Below are 19,224 nucleotides of genomic sequence, written 5' to 3'. Positions count from 1 at the left end.
GATCACCCAACCTCCACCTTTTAACCAATGATATTCTCTTATGTGAATCATGTGATACAGTACGACTATTCCAAGCTCCCGTGGGAGCCTATTGAGGACCTGGCTGCTAAGTGATCACGCTCACTGCAAGCCACCAAAATGGCGGCTGCGAAAGGAGGTACCATGTCAGGTCTTCATTTATTCAGGCTGTTTTTGTAATGAAATTAAGAGGTTGTATTTTTTTTTCAGGAATATGGAGACCGTACAAGGAGCTTCAAGCTACTGTGGAGCGATCGCTTTTCAAAAAAAGAGCAGACGTCTACCATGAACTAGAAGTTGCGTTGAAAAAATTTAAACCGGACTTGATCTCTTTGTTGAAAAATCCAGTAAGTGAAATACTTTTAAAGAAAAAAGTAATGTGTCTGGTATCTGAATACATTATTCAGTCAATTTGGGTGTAATTGTAGTTTTTGGCGTAGTGTTGATTTGTCGCTTGTGCATCCAAATTTGATTTGGATATCCTAGGGTTTAAAGGAAGTGTTTATTTTATTGACTAAAATTAATATGTAGCGGCCTCTAAATACAACCTTGCATGAAGAGGCTCTTTTCTTTAATTTTTGGCCAACTGTCCAGTTTTCCTCAAATTGGAGCTCAATTCGAAAAAATCTGGATTTTTTCAAGGAACCAATTAAATATCAAGGAATAGCCCACTTCGGAAAATACCATAATACTCCTTGTTTGTCCCCCCAAATTTTGCATAAGCATTGTTTCCAGTTTCTCTTGGGACTTACAATAGTCCCAAGAGAAAACAAAAACAATGCTTATGCAAAATTTGGGGGGACAAACAAAAAGTATTATGGTATTATCCCAAGTGGACTATACACGTACAATGGAGCTGAATATTGGCCAATCAGTTAGACATGACTAGGTACCCTGTCAGTATCATCAACGATAAACAATTTGAATTGACGAGGAAGTCTTCAGGCAAAACAAAAAGAGCTGAAAAAAGCAGCTTAAACCACCAAAAAAAGGAAGATAGGGCAAATTGACGAGTCCGACTCAGATTAAACTTTACAAGTTATATTTTGCATCCTGTGCTTGCTGTAATGTTGATTTCTAATGTAAACGCCATTTACATAACTTAAATCTTTTATGAGCTTGTGCAAATTGTCATTAAAATAAGAACTTAAATCTCAGTATGCGTAATAATTATAATAAACATAATATGCCATGAAAAGTGTGCCCAAATGATATTTACATACTCGTTACCCAACTCGTGCTAAAAATCCTTTGAGCAAAGTGTCTTCTACCCATAACCTCTTGGTTAATATAAAATTTCAAGTTATAATGACAATAATATGGTCATCTTGCAGCCAAAAAACACAGACCACAGAGATCAAATAAAGAGAGCACCAACCACTGGCTTACAACTTGCTGGTCACACAGAAAAACAAAAACTTCCAGAACAATTTGTCCAGGAAACCTTGATTCTGAGTGATATCCTCCAACTGAACGAATTTGTGTGTATTGATTTGCTTCTTGCTGGGGAGCAGCAACAGCCTAACTTTCCTGGTTTGACAAGGGGCTTGGTAGCTGTACTTCTGTATCATGATGGCCGCAGGTGTCTGGTCAGTGCATTGAAAACATTGATCCAGTCCCGTGAAGGAATCACATGGACCCTAGGACTCTATGAGGATCTGTCTCGATTAGTGACAAAGTTCACAGATGAACTCTTGGAAGAGGGTACATTTTTTAGTTTTGCATATAGGTGAAATGAAGGGATAAACCTCATTAATCAGTACTGTTAAGTGTGCAGTCATGTTGACTTGTAGTTACATCAAGGTTTTTCCTACATGTATGTAGCACAGGTCAGAAATAAGCTACCAAACATGTGCAAAACAAACACTCTTCTGTTTTTTGTGTTAATACAATGTACAACTTCATTTTTGTTAAAAGCATTTCAAACTTATATGTGTTTGAAGCAAATCAATGCAAACATTCATGTCTGACCTCTACTATACCTGTCTATATCATTAATAATAATTTTTATTTATGACCACATTTTAAAAGGTGCTTATTTAAAAGAATTTCGGGTTTTCCAGTTAAATTTTTTTTTGTCATAATTTTTTTCACCTCAAGGGAATCCTATAAGGTGCTATTATATTAAAATGAGAAAGAGAAATAGCAAGATTATCACACTTTTAATTTTTTTGTCCAGTTTCAAAATACTTGTATAAATTTGTCAGCTATGACAACCCCCCCCCCCCCCCTCTCCCATTAATTTTTGCACAAATTTAAAAAATATATATTATGAAGAATCGTACAGTACCTTACCATAATATTTATTGTTGGTTACAGCATCGCACCAGTATTCTGAGGTTGCAGGTTCAAACCCTGTCGAAGTCCTGAATTTTTCAGGCTTCTCTACGCAATTGCATACATGCAGGGTTCTCAATAAGTTTTGGAGTAGACGGCTTAAATATAAAAGTAGGCGGCGGGAGAAGCGAGTGCCACTTGTTTATAGCAAGTTTATAACCGAAAAGTAGACGGCTCTAAATTTAAAGTAGCCGGTTTTTTAGCCGGCAGCCGGCACTTAATGAGAACCCTGACATGTACAATGTAACTGCATTTCATATATCATTTTATTCGTTAATAATAATTTATTGTTTTATTGGATTTTAGGATTAATAACAACAATTCTTCAACAACTTGATGAGCTTGATGTCCAAAAGGAACTTGACAAGCTGGAGAGAGGTCAAGGAATTGGAGACGAACGTCACAAGCAGCAACTCATTGACTTTATTACAGATCAAAGACAACTCCTGGCAGAATGTTTGTACTGCTTTGCATGTCAGTCACCTTTTCCTAAAAGAGAATCTCTGCAACTTTTGTCCTCCCTAAAGAAGTGTCCTTCAACTGATGCTGATGGCACGTTGGATAGTGTGACTCTCACATTGCTGATGGCAATGTTGTATTGTTTAAATGTTGATCCTCTCGATGAAGCAGCAGAACTGCAAACTTCTGTGAGAGGTACTGTGATTAAACTTGTCCAAGAATGTGCATGTACATGTGCTTGTGGTTGCCTTAACAACACATAAATGAGTAGTATTAGATTATACTTGTTCCCAAAACAAACCTCATCACCTATCTACTCTAGCTCTCTAGAGTCTCTGTTGCAATAATTATGGAAAAGCAGTTTTCCTGTTATCTCAAATTGCGAAGGCCTTCCTTTCGGTAATTAAGATTTAAAGCATTATTTTGCCGACAAGGCCCCAAACTATTGAACATTAACCCATTCACCCCTAAAGTGGCACCATTGACCAGTAAAATTGTCTGGCGTTCGACTGGATAAAATCTGTAAGCGTCACTCTCAGTAGGCAAAGGGTTAATTAATTAATGTATGCTCATGTACGCCAATGAAACAAAGATCCATTCCAGTTATCCATACTTCTTCCTACTTGTAAGAAGCCATAGGCAGCAGAACAAGGGGTAAGGGTGTTTACCTGAAATCGATTTCATTTACGCTATTGCATTGGCGTGACTCCTCCATTTTATCAGTGCTACAAGATTTACAACATATGCATGGCTCTGGTGTCCAAATGTGAATAAATCAAAGTTTGGACAGAGAATGGCCTGGGATGAATAATAAAATATTTAATTATAAATTTTGATGAGAGGATTGTTTGAGTTGCTTGTGTGGTCAAGTGGATAAGAGAGTGGACAGCAGATCCAGAGATAGGGGTTCAAGTTCAAGTTTCATCGAATGTTTATGGGAACTCGTAATCTCCAGAGTGTTTGGAGGCATTCTGCTCAAATGCAATGCATTCTGGTAAAAGTTGGTGAATGGCGCAGTGCATTTTGGCTATTCATGATGCATTCTGGGAAAAAGTGGAAATTCGAGAATTTATCCTACCTTCTTACGAATACAGAATATGTTGCTGCTTTCTTTGCTGCGCTCTCTCTGCAGCAAGAAATTGTTTTTAATCTAGGTGGACATTTCATCAGTATAGATCTTTATTACACATAACACGAGAATTTCATTCCATAAAGCTCATTTGTACAAATCTATACGCTTTATTTTCACATGTGAAAAAAGCCTATACAGCCAATCAGAATTGCGTACAGCTATTTCACATGTGAAAGTATAACCAATCAACGATAGCGTAAAGGCGTTTCCATGCCAATCACTCGTGCATCTCGTGCAAATCGTGCAAATCGTACTTTGTTATTGAATTAAATTAAATTTGCATTTGGTTCTATTGTTAGTGAGTTTTTGTTTATAATTCGCGTTCAGAAAACTATTTTAATGAAAATTCTCATGTTATGTGTAATAAACAGTTTACGACATAGAAAGTGCTTTGTACGGGGTTTATTCACTCGTTGTTTGTGTCAAAAACCCTCACTCGCTCGTTCCTCGCTCGTTCGGGTTTTTGACACAAACAACTCGTGCATAAAACCCCGTACGGCGCACTTTCTATGAAGTAATCTATTTATATAACAAACAGAACATACATGTATTTACATGGCTGCTTGGGGATACAAACTTTGTATCCGCATGCTGATACCTGTAGTATCTTGCACTTGTTTGCTGCTATCAGCCATGAGAGATACTATCAGCACTCGAAGATAAAATTCTTATCCCTGTGCAGCCATGTACAGCTGTAAGTAACATCCTCTGTTTATTGCACAAGACTTTGTGGTTCAATTTAATATTATTTGCTTATTTAAATAATATTTGTTGCTCCAAACTTCCATCTACTAGGTCTTCTAAGGTAAATGTCAAGTGCATGATTATACATAACTGTCATGTACTTTTATTGTCATTTCAAGTTTAGATAATGATAATAATAATAATAATAATAATAATAATTGTTGTGGTTAATCGCCGTCACAAGTACAGCAACGATGCAGCTCAACAAGGTCGAACCGAAAGCATACAAAGACGCCTCTGGCAACCGCTATACGGTCCATAATTATAATGTGTGACCTTGGAGCACAACTTACAGCCAGCTGGAATCAGCTGTATGTTGGCTTTTGCTATGGGGGAAAAACCAGAGAAAAACCCTCAAAGCAGAGAAGAGAACCAGGGTTTGAGCCAGGCTGCACCATTGCGCCAATCCTGCGATGATAATGAAATTGTCCCTTACAAAAAAGGCCAAGGGGACAATTTGTCCCCTTCAAAATCTGGGGGGAAAACTCAGAAGGAAGCACACAAGAAGAAATACAGTTCAGTACAAAAAAACAAGCTGAAACACAGACTGTGGGAGAAATTTTATTGCCCGTTTACATGTACTTTTCAGTCACGCACTACTGAACATGTAGGTCTCATGCACAACCAAGCGTGATGCATCTGGGAATTAATGTCACAGTGAAAACGTATTCGTACGATAGGTGATAGCTGTTTCACCAGATTGAATCAGAAAAAAAATACAGAAGAACAGTGTATTAATGAGGAAGAAACAGATGGGGGTCAAGGGAAACGAACAAAATCACAATATTTCTAGAAAACTTGGTTCCGAGATCACACTTGGTTGCGATATGAAAAGGAGGCGATGTTCCGCTTTTTTTTGTCTGAAATCTAAAAAAAACAAACCCCTTTGCATCTGGAGTACAGGTATAGAGCATAGTCATTGATTCTTGGTTTAAATAATTATGAACAGAAAAAAAGTCTTGACACCATTTCCTTAACTTTTGTTGTTTGTATTAATTCTTTTAGTTACAAGTAACAGGTGAAAATGTCCCCCATAATTTTAGCCAAGGGGACAAACTGTCCCCTAGTGATCAATTACTAGCTCAAACCCTGGAGAACCAACACAAACTCAACCCACGGTGTTTGGACAGTTTCATTTTCAAAGTTTGAAGAGTTGATCAAATTCTATTCTTTTATACAGAGGACTTGTTTCCCTTGTTGTCAGACCACAGCTTTATTCCAGAGTTTCACCAAGAAATTACACAGCAAGATCCTTGGCAAAATCGTGGGATGTGTGCATGTGTGCAGTTTGCCTGGGCCTTGGTTCTTCGTTCTTGCAGCCAGTGGCCAAATGTTGTTGGAGCTGTTGAGGTTCTAGAGGAAGATGAAGGAGTTTTAGACTTAGCTGTAGATGAGAGTGTGTTTGGTTTCCTTCGCTATTGTGTTGTGGGATCATCTAGTTTTCACCAAGAGGTAAATGTGAAAAGTAACAGCATTTAAATCAAAGTAGTTATAATGTTAACTTGGCTACCATTGACAGGATTTGATTGCATCATTATCTGGCCCGAACGTAGCCTAAACCCATTGATCCCTCAGGCACGTGGGACATTCCCAGGTGACAAGTAAACTCAATCCATGTAGCATTAGACAGAGTAAAATTTGTTAAGTCTCACTCCCAGGAGTCAATGGTTAACTTTGCTTTTGTTTACTTAATTAAGGCCAGGATTGTATTTTTGTCCAAATTAGAACATAAAATTTGTGACAGTTGATTAAATTTTGTTGAAGCCACATTTTAACTTAAATTTACAAAGATCAAGTCAAAATAAAGTACATGTATGTTGGGTATGTTTACTTGCAGGAATACTTTGTACAAAGATTACATTCCCTTGTTACAGGCTTTATTGTCAAGATGCCACTTAAGGTACTAAACATGTTTACGTACTGTGTATGTTTAAGGGATAATTAAAAGAGAAAATAGTATATTTTAATCACTTGCCTTGCTCAAGTGGAAGGTGGGTTTTAGGGATATTCAGTGGCATCCACTGTTCTCAGACAGGTGATCACAGAGTGGCTGCTGCAGTCTAGCTGCACAGTTTAGAGTGAGCTGTGGTACTGATTTCAGGGTATAATATTGCTACAGGGTCAGTGGAGTTCTGAAGAGAAGAATGATAATGTATGGGGCAGAAGAGGAGCTATGCGTAACGTGCGTAGCTGGACATTTAAAGTGTTTTTAGGCAAATCATCTGCCTATTAGTGGTTTACGAATTGAAGGCACTTGTTATAATTTTTTTGGCACCCACAAACAAGTAAACATTGTTGCAGAAACAATGTTTCCCAAAATGTTTCCTCTGCATGCAAACAAGGAAACATTTGCTGAGGAAGCAAAATGTTTCTGAACAAGTTCTGAAACATTTTTGCTTCTAGGGAAGCAAATTTTGCTTCTGCAACAAATGTTTCCTGACAAACAACTGCTTCGGCAACAATGTTTCCGCAATCAACCCTTACTCTTCGAAGAATGATACTCTAACAGCAGACACTCCAGACAGTGGAGAAAAGTGTAGTAAAATCGCATTATGCCCTTTTGTGGTAGGGCTTGGCTCTCTCTTAAATGACAAGGGTATCTACAGTGGTGGTTAAAATTCTTGGGACCTTTTGTGGCATGAAAATGAATCTATGCCACCCCTTCCCCCCTCCTCCTCCTCTTTCCCCGAAACAACGTTGAATTTTCTGCACCGTACGTTCTAAACTTCCTGTATGTTAACTATTTCCTTTTAACAACATTGTACAAGGGCAAAGTGGGGAGGGCAGTGAACACAACACCCCCTGCTATTGCAAAATAAGCTGTTCTCACTCAGTTTACATAAACAATGTTTTTTTGTATTTCCTCAACTGTGCCAAGGAATTTTTTACCCCATTGTACTTAGCTATGCATGCTGCATCGCCCTTAATCCTACATGTATAAGCTTTACATGTAGATTAACAATTGAACTCTTTGGAATGGCGAACCATATGATTGATGCATTTGATGATCTAGACCTGTAGTAGACACCTGAATTGACTGTTGTTGACTCTTATATACATCTACATTGTTCTGTTGATGAAACAGAGATCCTGAAGGAGTTGAAAACAACCACAGTGACTATAAAATGGATCCTGGCCAACAAATGGTCATGATTACGAGAATTGAGAGGGCATTAAATTAAATTCAATTCTTTATTCATACTATCCAAAGCATTTACACACAATTTATAATTATAAATAATAAACAAAAAAAAGAGAAGAAGAATGATATTAGGCCATAATATAAACAGTTAATAGGTGTACATGCAGTGTTCAAAGGAGTATCTAGAGCTTTCCAGATGCATGGACACCACCATAGCTATGTAAATAAGTAATGGTAGCGGCGTAAGCATTGATAAAATTAAATTAGCTTAATGATTAATGGAGTGTAAGTAAAGTAAAGCGAGATGAAATTATTTTATTAGGTATTTCTTTAAGTTTAGAGGCAGGAGGGAGTCAGATTATTTTATTCAGCATCAAGCCAGCTGTAAGCTAAGCTTTGGTTAATCAAATTAAAGACGACATTTCCATTCTTTTTTTGAAGGAAATAAGTGACAGACACTTACGTAATTTCAGGGGGCACAGATTCCCATATCTTGAATCCAGCAAAATTGAAAGACGATTTTCCAGAATTGGTTGATATTTGCACTCTAAAAAGATTGAGTTTACTAGCAAATCTTTTACTATTACCTATGGTACTAGATGCAGGCTCAGGATATCAGAGAAGTTACTGTTACTGTATTTTATAATGTACATGGCTTTTCTAGAAAATTGGACTCATTCAATGTGGGATTTCTTTCTTTTTTCTACATGATAATTTAAAAAGTCGCAAAGAATGCTGATGCAATTACACATACTCCTTAGCTACACTTGCTGTTTTACAGCGTGTATGTACTTACAAACCACGATAGAGTACACAATCATGTAATTCTTTCAATTACATGTGGGTACAGTGTAGTTCAACTAATAAGAGATGATGTGGTTGTTCATTCACGCTCTTAGGTAGTAATAAGTTTTATTTTTGGTTAATAGGTGAAGGAACTTCGTAATCATGGTGATGAAGCTTCGCGCATTATTCAAGCACACCTGCAAGATGGTGTTGAGCCGCCACCTGGTCTACCTAGACATTTTGAAGACTTCATGAAAATGGTGAGCAGTATTTGTTGATAATTCTAATAATTGTCATAACTGTTGCACTGATAACAATTAATAGCTATAAACAGTGACAAAATTAATAGCAATTAATAATATCAATTAATGAGTAATTAATTAAAATTAATTAATTAATTAATTAATAACTAGCACTAATGACTATTAGTATCACCCAACTAGTGGATTAATGCCAATCCTGCATTTTGATTGGCTATGCTACTAGAGGACTATTAGTAATAGTCCTCGAGTAACGAAAAGCGTGACGTTTTCTTTCGTTTTATTTCCAAATAAATATTTCTTCAACTTGCATTTGCGAAACTGTATTATTGCCTTTTCTGTCCGACTAGTTGGGTGATACTAAAATAATTAGATCCTTTGCCCTCAAGGGCCACGGGTCAATAGCCCATGCAGCTTCGCCTCATGGCCTCATGGTCTAATTGTATTTACAAGGCTAAAAATGCCAAAAACTTTCGGTCTTTCACTTTTTAAAATTTTTAGCCTTGTAAATACGTCATGTTTACTGAGCGAATATTATGGTCAATTAACACTAATATTATTAACACTTAATAAATAATTAAATAAATACTTAAGTAATAATTAATAATAATTATAGCAATTAAACAGTGACAAAATTAATAGCAATTAATACAAATGTAGCAGCTATGAAGGGTGACAAAATTGCCATGCATTCCGCATTGTATACTTCTGATTGTACGACAATCTTTTTTACCTGTATAAATAAGGAGATAGATGATTGTTAAGTACGTATCCCTAAAAAAAAATAAGGACTCTGCCTATGTCCAGATTTATCAGATAATGGTTGGTACATGTATTAAAATGTAAGGATATTTTTATTTTGTGGCAGATTGGAGGGCTGTATGATAAGGATCCCTGTGGTCTGGAGCTCGCAGCAGATTTCTGGTGTCCAATGGATACAGGTTCCTTCACTTCTTTCTCACCTTACAATACAGGAATGTCACCTGCATTGCGACAACGTGCATCTCAGAAGCAAGTGAGTATTCTTGATGTCAAAGTGCTGCAAGGGCAAAAATGATGCAAAATACTTGCTGGTCAACCATGATTTGTACTTTCCATCAACCTTTGTTTATTTCAAAAGATTTAATTATTTGTATTTAATGGTCTGCTATAACCCCTAGAGCTGTCTCTAAAAGCAACATCGGTTTACAGTGGAACTTAGCCAGTGAGTTTAGACAATCCTACGTGTAAAACCATTGTGGTTGGGTTGAATTATAGGCAAGAAAGAGATTTCTTTCAGCTTATTAATTAAACAGGGTTTTCAATGAGAGCCTACTGCTGGCAAAATTGGCAGGGTTTTACACATCAACTCACGGGCTATTTTTCCTTAGAAATTACAGTAAATTTTACAAATAACTTGAGAAACATTTGCACAGGACATGATCCTCTGATCCTCAAAGTCATGAAAAACAAAAGAGACGCCTGAATTCTGAGCAATTATTTTGGCGTCAATTTCTGTTTCCCTGTCCATGTCAAAGGCGGTGATCAAAGATCAAGCAATAATTCTATCTGTGGAATAAGTCGTTCAAAAAACCATTGTCTGACAATGAAAACTTGTGCATGCTAGCCTGTGTGTGGATGGTCACATGATTATTTTTTATATTAAGCAAAGTAACAAACTTAAAATAATAATTTATTGTCTTTCCTAGGTTAGCCTGAACAAATTTCTACGTCTGGCTGGTGATCTGTTGCTTCCTCCACTGTTTGTCCCGTATTTGGACATGTTGACGGGACTTGCCAATAGCCCTGAAGCTGCTCACCATTGTTTTAATCTACTGAAGTCTGCTGCCAATGGACCTTTGTCCTGGGATCACTTCTTTGGCTCATTCAAACAATATTACATGGATTTGAGGCAAGATGGTGGCCACTCAGGTAACTTCTTTTTATTGAATGTGGTGAAGATAGAAATACTAGTTGCTAGGAATTTTCTGAAAAATACTCAAATTGCCTTACAATCTGGAAAATACATAATTATATTGTATTCTAGGAGTAGACCATACATTACACATCCTCAGAGGTGGAAAAGGAATAATTGGATCACAGTTATTTTTTAATTCGTTATTCCATATTGAAAATTTGTTCGATATTCATTTTTCTGTATTCCTTGTTCTTTAACAGAAAACCGTAAAATTCCTTTTTCTGAATGTTCGAACCCTAAATATTCCTTATTCTTTTCCTTTTTTGAGCCATTATTCAAATATTCATTATTCCACTTCCAACCCTGAACATCCTGTCATATTTCATTTCAGGTCACATGTACAACTGTAATTTATATGATGTTTGTTGCCATTATTATATTATCACATGGCTACCATGCATTGTGAGAATTTTAATATCTCCTGTAAGATAATTTGGGAGGCGCGGTGGCCTCATGGTTAGTGTGCTCGACTCCGGAACGAATATGTCATTTGTTCATTTTTACCTCAGTGATGATGTATGGCAGTTTAACAAGGGAGATTGGTCGTGACCATAGGCCAGACTTGTCAAATTACAATATAACAGCAGAAGAGTTGGAAGGCCTGGAAGCAGTGCTGAGATTGACAGAAAGAGTGGCTGACAAAGTGAGTTACCGGTAGTTAAAGAGGAATAATAAAGTGTATTTTGATTGTTTCCTAAAAGCCATTGACTCCTGCACCACCCCTTCCCCTATTGATGAGTAAAATCGTCTGGCATTAGGCAAAGTAAATTCTATCAAGTCTCACTCCCAGGACTCAATGGGTTAAACTTAAAGACGCAGTTTCTTGGGTCTCTACTCTGCACCGAGAGGTTTTCTCCAGGTACTCCGGTTTCCCCTCTCCTCAAAAACCAACATTTGACTTGATTTGCGTTAATTGTTAATTTCAGTTTACAGTGTCCCCCAATTAGCGCTCAAGCGCTAGAAGGACTAGACACTTCAATAAAGTTCCTTTCCTTTCCTTTCATAATCTCAAATCTGTGTCAATAAACTTACTGTAAAGTCAGAAATTGCCAAATTGTGTATTGGTCCCGACTTTATGCTGCACTGGGGGCTAAGTGATTCTGCATGTACATACTCTGGATGGTGATTGGTTATCTTTTTTCACATGCGAAGAATGCTATAGGTAAAGCTGATTGGACGTATCACTTTCTTCAGAATAATGTGAAATATACCAATAAGAATTCTATTTGCAAGGTTTATCGTATAAATTGATTCCTGCTATACATGTGATAAATACATGTACTATAATTATACTAGAGAACTTGAATTCAGTTTTATAATCTTGAGACTTTTTCAGGTGTGTATTTGAGGATAATTGTAATGTTTAATTTAATGTAACAGTAGGGCAGCTGACAAGTATTGATTACATTATTTTACTTTGATCTGATCTATTGTCTGTAGGATGAAAAGGCCCGTTTGGCAATGTGTGAAAGTCAAGCCTGGCTGCCCATTGCATCCCTGTTTGGTTTGCTTGGATGTCCAGTGCCAGTGAGACTTAAGGCTCAGATTCTTTCTACCCTGGCCGCATTTGCAAAGTCTCCTGAAATAGCCTCTTCAATGTGGCACACCTTGGAACTATCACAGGTCCATTGCTTAGTAGTTTTCTTCTTGCATATAAACTGTGTTTCTTTCAACTTGAACATTGTTTATTAGAGATTGTAGTTGTACAAGCAAGTTTGGATCAAAGTTCTGACTAGTCCATGTGCACTGTTTACATGAAACCATTGTAATCAAGTAATTGAACATGCAGTGGTGTTATAAATATCTTTATTTCATAGGTACTGAGATTTATCCACGAAAATCATAGTGAATAAAATTTGTGTTGATTCTAAATGTAACCAATCATTAACACACAAAAAAAATAAAATAAAATGGAAGTTATTCTAGCGGTTAAGCAGAGCACATCAACAAATTTATCTCTGGCCACAGTCCACTCTAAAGATTACAATAAGTACATGTACGAGCTGACTTCCCCTCGAAATTTAGTGGCTAGCTTCAAATGACTCCTGAAGAAGAAGGGCTGGCCATTCTGCAAGCATTAACAAACAAAATTAATTAGGATTTGGGAAAACCAGAAGAGTTCTTCAGTTCAAACAAAAAAAACTAAAGAAGCAAGGAAAGGAAAATACACTCTAAGCATCAGTAGCTTTGACAAGTGACTAATTAAAAATATTGTACGAGAAGAGTGGCTCGGTTTGTGTACTCCCTTGGCACTCTTACAGTGTAAACACACTCTGGCTAAACAACACTCTTCACTTTGGACGACTTTGGACAACTTTGGAATACTTTAAACACAGTAAGTGTTGTAAATTTTATTAACTTAAATAAGTTGTCGGTTGAGCGATTTTAAACCATTTTTCATTGCTTCATCGCCCCACTCCATTTGTGGGAAGTAAATTTGTCTCAATATCCACTACACAAAAAAAATCTCAGTACCTATGAAATCAACTCATTAAAAACACTTTGTACGATTTTCATTCACTTGTTGATTCGTATCAGAAAACTCACCCCTTCGCTGCGCTCTTTCATTTATTTTCTGATACTACTCAACTCAAGAATAAAAATCCTACGGTCACATTTTCCATGAAGTAATCTCTATTTTTTTTGTCATGGTACAACTGTACATGTAAGTCTTAAAACGTTACTCCATGGTTGTAAAATAAGCTAAGTAACAGCTGTTATAAAAGCTGTACAAACTAATTTTTAATCAATCTGGTTCCAGTAGTATGCAAACTTCTTGTAACTGTCAGATTCATAGCATCAACGAAATGTATTATTATTATTATTTTTAAATTAATAGTAATAGTTTCACACTATCACATGCACCATTTTGCAGTTTACAAGTCGATTTTCTGTAGTTCCAAAGTCTCTCTTGTGGAAAATGTGAGGGAATTATGAATGATTATCTTGTCTTACTTAATTTATGTGTAGATTCTTCAAACTGTAACCCCATCTGGTCAAGCTGTGCAACAAGGAGGAATACAGGTACAGTAACATGATTACTTTAACAGTCTTGTTCTTATGCATACTGTAAAGTATTAAAGGAAGGAGATACATTCGGGGCTGTTATTAGAACATCTAGAGATATGTCCAGCTTGCTTGTGCATTCAATTGCATGTTTAAGACCTGCACTTCTTATTTCTTATACTGCATGCTCACAAGAATCTTCTTATGAGAAGGAGGTGGGCCGCAAAGTAAGAAGAAGAAGTAGAAGAAATGTACGGAATTAGATGTGCGGGGATTTCAATAAGTGGCACACACTGTCCCCTTGCTCTTTTCTATAACTTCAGCATCACTTGTGTCTCGGAATACAGAAAATTAACATCACAAAGTGTCTCCCAGATGCTGCTTCTCAGATAACGATAAACTGTTGCATTTACCCTATTGAGCTAAAAACAATGCTAACCTTCACCCTAACCTTATTGCTAGAAATATAACAAAATAATGCTTAGACTTAAAGGGACACGGCAATAGTTTTAAGATCGTTTTGGTAACAGGTCAGCGATAAAAGACAACGTTTTCAAGTCATCATGACTTCATTTTCAAATGAATCAAATAACGATCATTTGAAATTATAAATTAAGGGTCTGCATTGTACGTGTACATGTACATCATCCAATGAATCAGTGTGTACGTGGTAAAGTGTTTTATGCGAACGTTTTTGCCTGAATTGACTAATTGAGTGAGTGGTCAATTTTGGTTTCCTCTGACAGATGAATAACGTCATTTCAAAAATCAAACACTCCGGTTGTCACTTGCATTTCTTCAATTTCAAATTCAATATGAAACCTGAAATGATTTTTGAACAAGTTTTGTATTATACAATTCATTAAATTTTTGCAACACATTGTCCAAAATAATGCAACCATCAAGCTAACCTTCTTATTTTTAATCTTTTTGTTCCTTGTATTTTAGGTTGAATTAAATGAACTTGAATCACGCAGTGAAACGTACCCAGAAACAAGGGCCTTTATAAAGCTACTGGATCATCTTACAGACATCCCTCTTCCTTCTGCCCTGGGTTCAGGATATCGGGTGCCAGGCTTTGAGCCATACCTGAGATTCTTAAGAGATGATGTATTTCTTAAGTTTAATTCAAGAGGATACCAAAACCCTGATGAAAAGGTGATTGTATATCATTCAATACTATTATTTTAATGTAAAGTAATAATCTTGTTGTCCTGACTTGCACCTGTAACCTCCATTAGTTTCATGCCAAATGTGATTCTCATTTAGTATAGTTCAAAAGACAAAGGTAATCTCTTTTTTTTTGTTGTTGATTATTTCTTTTCTGTCAACAGTGGACTGTTGCTAAGGATGTTCTTCAGATCCTATTCAAGTTGCTTGAAGGTTACATCCCAAAACCAGAAGATTTTGTTGACCAATTTGTTGAGCTGCAAGGTGGGGAGAGAGCAGTTGTCCCCAAACCTCCTGGGTGTAGCCTCATGATTCACTTGTTAAAAGATACGCCGACATTTAGAATGGTGAGTTGTTTAGAGCGCTTACTAAGTTTTGGGTGGACTACATACTAGTTATTGTAAAACCCAAAGAATCATTTTTTTCAGTAGATGGAGATCACTGTGAGCATTAAATTTTAAAGCTAAACCACCCTGTTGTACTAGAGGGTTTTCAAACGAGTGTCGTAAAACCAAGACCAAAGCAATTACTTTGGCCAATCAAAAAGGACGGAGACAATCCAGTAAACCAATCCAAATTCGAAGTAATTACATGTAGCCGACACAAAGCGCGTGGAATTGTGCACGGGTGAGCCACGATTGGTTTTGGCGTCACTTCTGATTGGTTGAAAAAGTGGCGCGAAAACTTTGACCCAATCACTGAGTGAAGTAATCATAAACCAAAGTAATTTGCTAATTACTTTCGATACTCATTTGAAAATCGCTCTAACAAAACAGTTTCAATATAATGTCAGTGATCCTCACCCTTACTTAGCCATTTTAAGCAATTTTCTCATAAAGACACTTAAAAAAATTAGTGTGGTTTCAAGAGGATCCGAACCCATGACCTCTGCAATGCCGGTACAATGCTCTACCAACTGGTCTATGAAGCCACTTTGTTGCGAGCAGGTCAATTTTGTTAGGCTCATGTGTTCCTGGGAGCACCTGTCATGGGTTTGAATCCCGTTGAACGCCACCTGAATTTTTCAGGTGTCTCGATAACAGACAATTATTGCTTAAATTATCCAGATACATGTAATTATGAGGTCACGATTCCTTCTATCTCTCATCTACATTTATAAAATTTAATGAAACCCGCACTTCAAACGTAATTTATACCTTTATTTCAAAACAAGCCTTCATCAATTTTGGTAGTGTATCTGTAAATGTATCTTAACTATAATATGTGTTTTCCATATCCTTAGCTGTTGAATGTTATTGACGGTGCATCATCTGCATTGGAACATCTCTCCATCACTTCAGGTATTAAATTTGCTCCCTCTCTTCTGAAATGTGGCCAAGAAGACTCAATTTCATGCACCGTCTGTATTTATTATAGAACCCACCAAAAAATTATTTTAGTTTAGAGTTGCATGCAAGTCATCCTTTCTCGGGCCAAATCCCACTTGTTGGAAAAAAAAAAAACAAAATAATAGAGTAAATGGTAATTTGACAATGTTTGGAGTCAACCCACTCAGTTTTAAGCTGGTTTGCCAAGCACGTTCTGACATAGTGGAGTTTTACTTTTTGCAGAGGAACTGACCTTTGGTGTATGCAACGCGTGTTGTGTTCACTGACATCATGAAATTGAACAAAGACTTTTAGTTTGTTGTTTCCACAATTCTGGATCCATAGGATCAAAAGACATTACTTAGGATTCTTTCCATTTGACAGAACTGACTGGCCAGACTCAACAATAATTAGAATTTTGGAAGGTCTAACTCTTAAACGCATTCAAATTAACACACTTCAAGGATGATACATACTCCTCCAGAAGAATGTGAGGGATTATCATGCAAGTGTTCTTTAAATTTTTGCATGTTCTTTTCAACATAATGGGTCTGGCCGGCCTGTCATTTCTGACAAAAGGAAAGTGCCCTTAATGTAATGTCTGGGCCTAAGGTTTTGGGCAACTTTGACATTGTGGCAGCATAAAATTCTCAGACGTTTGCTGAGGTTGTGAATCCTAATTATGTAAGGTACATTTCAGAGCCTGATCATCAAACCAACTCTTGTGGTCCTCCTGGCTGCAATGTGAACTTAAACTTACTACGGAATAATAAATAACTCTTCTTCTTTTATAGATGGAAGAGGAGAGCTTGAAAAGGCTGCTCTGCTCTGCCTAAGAATGGTCGAGACAGCTCTGGAGAAACAAGAGCAATTTGTGAACACATTTCGCAGTATTATGCAGCAGTCGTCTGTCATGGTGTCACGTTTAGAGGACCTGCTCTTGAGCATCAACCCACAATCAAGTGCCCCTGATTACCTCATGAAGATAATGAGGTAGAATGTAAAGATGAAATTAAAAATTATGAGATTAGGTGTTATGAAAAAAGAAACAGGTCTCAGTTCAAATCTTGCTTGTATCAGCCTCGTGAAAGAAAGAAAAGTTATTATATTGTAGACCCCACAGGGCTGATCCCTGCTTGATCCCAATCACATTCGCTGTTGACGTGCCGTCCCTAAAGGATACCTGGAATGGCTCCCCAGTAAAGCTTCTTGGCCTAAATATAAGCTTGCACTGTAACTGACCCATTTTGTCATTTTGAAACGCTATAGCCAGATGCCTTTCCAAAACTGACAAAAGGAATTAAGATTAAAATGCAACACAAAGAATTGTTTTCATCCTCTTGCTTTCGTTTTGTAATTTAATCATGGGATATTGCTCAATTGATGAAAATTGTTGTGGAAACTTGCAAAAGGTACTCAAGCTACATATATAATTCCACTTGATGACTTTCTGTCCTTTCCTCTGGCTCTCCACAGCCAGGTAGTGTTGCACCTGGTCACTGATTATTTTTTTTATTTCAGATACGTTTGTCATCTTCACACCGGAGCAGAGCTAAGCCTGTCTGTTGTGAAAATCTTGTGTTTGGTTTGCCAATCCACCTCAGTTCAGCAACACCTTATCAGTCTTTTGATTGGTAATCAGGTGCGCACAAACATTGTGGTCTACAGACCTTTCTTTAAAGGAGAAACGTTTGCCTAGTGTTTTTATTTTTCGGTTGTTTGTTTTTCCTTATCTATTATTACTTCAAACAGTAATTGGTGTTATTTAATTCAGCTTTTGAGCATTCCATTGTCTGCCAACAAATCCATAAAGTATTGTACATATTGAAACTTCAGTTTATTTTGAAACTGTTGTTTACTGGCTTTGTTTTGGCCTATTTTGCAGTCTTTGTCTCAGCAAATTTTAATTGGATTTGTTGACCATTTGGAAATCAATGAACCTGAAGATATTCATGAAAACGATGAACAGGAACTCGGAAAAGGTAAACTGGAAGAGAAACCTTTTAAAGTAGATTTTTTAATCATCCTCTTGAGCTCTAAGACAGTTGGACTTAACGTTTGTTGACCTGAAAAATCAATAAAAAAGGGAACAAATTTGGCATAACCTTCGAATGGGTGACATAGTCTGTATCACGTTTATCACCTTTGGAATTTGAAGTTGAACTAGCAGGTTGTAGAGCGAGTTTCAATCGAGTGTCGTAAAACCAAAACCAAAGTAATTACTTTGGCCAATCAAAAAGGACGGAGACAATCCAGTAAACCAATCAAGACTCGAAGTAATTACACGTAGCCGACATAAAGTGCAGGAAAATGTGCACGCGCGAGCCACGATTGGTTTTGGTTTCACTTCTGATTGGTTGAAAAAGTGGCGCGAGAATTTTGAACCAATCACTGAGTGAAGTAAGTGCAAAACCAAAGCAATTGAAAACCGCTCTATTACCGGTATGTTAACATGTTGGAGAACTCGAAGATGAGATGATTAAGGCTGCTTTACACGTACGATGCAAGCATAAGCATAAGCAGCATATGCAGGCGCATTAACTTGTTCAGTGTTGATTAATGTCTTTTGTTCTCACGAAAGCTACCAAATATCAAAAGACTACTGCGTCGGCGTATGTTGCTTGTAGTTATGCTTGCGTCATGTGTAAACCAGCGTTTACTAGTAAGTTTATCTTAGGGTGCGTTCGATTGACCGTATTCCGGAATAGGAATACATGGAATATAAGTTAGAAATCCTTCCTTTTTACGGAGATTCACATTAAAATTGTCAAACGTCTTCTAAAATGCTATTTTAAACATATTTTTATTATCCTTGCTGCTTCGAAACGCACCAAACATACCGTTTTAACCATCACTCGACATATTCTTATTCCGGAATAGAGTCA

At 37.0% G+C, this 19,224-nt stretch overlaps 1 protein-coding gene across 1 annotated transcript in view; it reads left to right on the top strand.

The window, feature by feature from the left end:
- Positions 1-98: 98 nt before the first annotated feature.
- The window catches only part of LOC138007886 (nuclear pore complex protein Nup205-like), a 38,350-nt gene continuing 19,224 nt past the window's right edge, over positions 99-19,224 (top strand). Inside the window, exons 1-18 of the mRNA XM_068854993.1 lie at positions 99-157; positions 229-365; positions 1,353-1,722; positions 2,662-3,009; positions 5,871-6,142; positions 6,528-6,590; positions 8,762-8,878; positions 9,747-9,893; positions 10,567-10,789; positions 11,345-11,478; positions 12,276-12,458; positions 13,806-13,859; positions 14,790-14,999; positions 15,176-15,358; positions 16,255-16,312; positions 17,134-17,332; positions 17,861-17,981; positions 18,225-18,321. Coding sequence (XP_068711094.1) covers positions 139-157; positions 229-365; positions 1,353-1,722; positions 2,662-3,009; positions 5,871-6,142; positions 6,528-6,590; positions 8,762-8,878; positions 9,747-9,893; positions 10,567-10,789; positions 11,345-11,478; positions 12,276-12,458; positions 13,806-13,859; positions 14,790-14,999; positions 15,176-15,358; positions 16,255-16,312; positions 17,134-17,332; positions 17,861-17,981; positions 18,225-18,321 — 2,935 coding nt within the window. The 5' untranslated portion in view covers positions 99-138. The remainder of the gene's footprint in view (positions 158-228; positions 366-1,352; positions 1,723-2,661; positions 3,010-5,870; positions 6,143-6,527; positions 6,591-8,761; positions 8,879-9,746; positions 9,894-10,566; positions 10,790-11,344; positions 11,479-12,275; positions 12,459-13,805; positions 13,860-14,789; positions 15,000-15,175; positions 15,359-16,254; positions 16,313-17,133; positions 17,333-17,860; positions 17,982-18,224; positions 18,322-19,224) is intronic.

This window comes from Montipora foliosa, chromosome 6, assembly GCF_036669935.1.
Source record: "Montipora foliosa isolate CH-2021 chromosome 6, ASM3666993v2, whole genome shotgun sequence".
NCBI classification, from domain to species: domain Eukaryota; kingdom Metazoa; phylum Cnidaria; class Anthozoa; order Scleractinia; family Acroporidae; genus Montipora; species Montipora foliosa.
The sequence above is the reverse complement of the archived record's forward strand: the minus strand, read 5'-3'. Positions and strand labels throughout refer to the sequence as shown.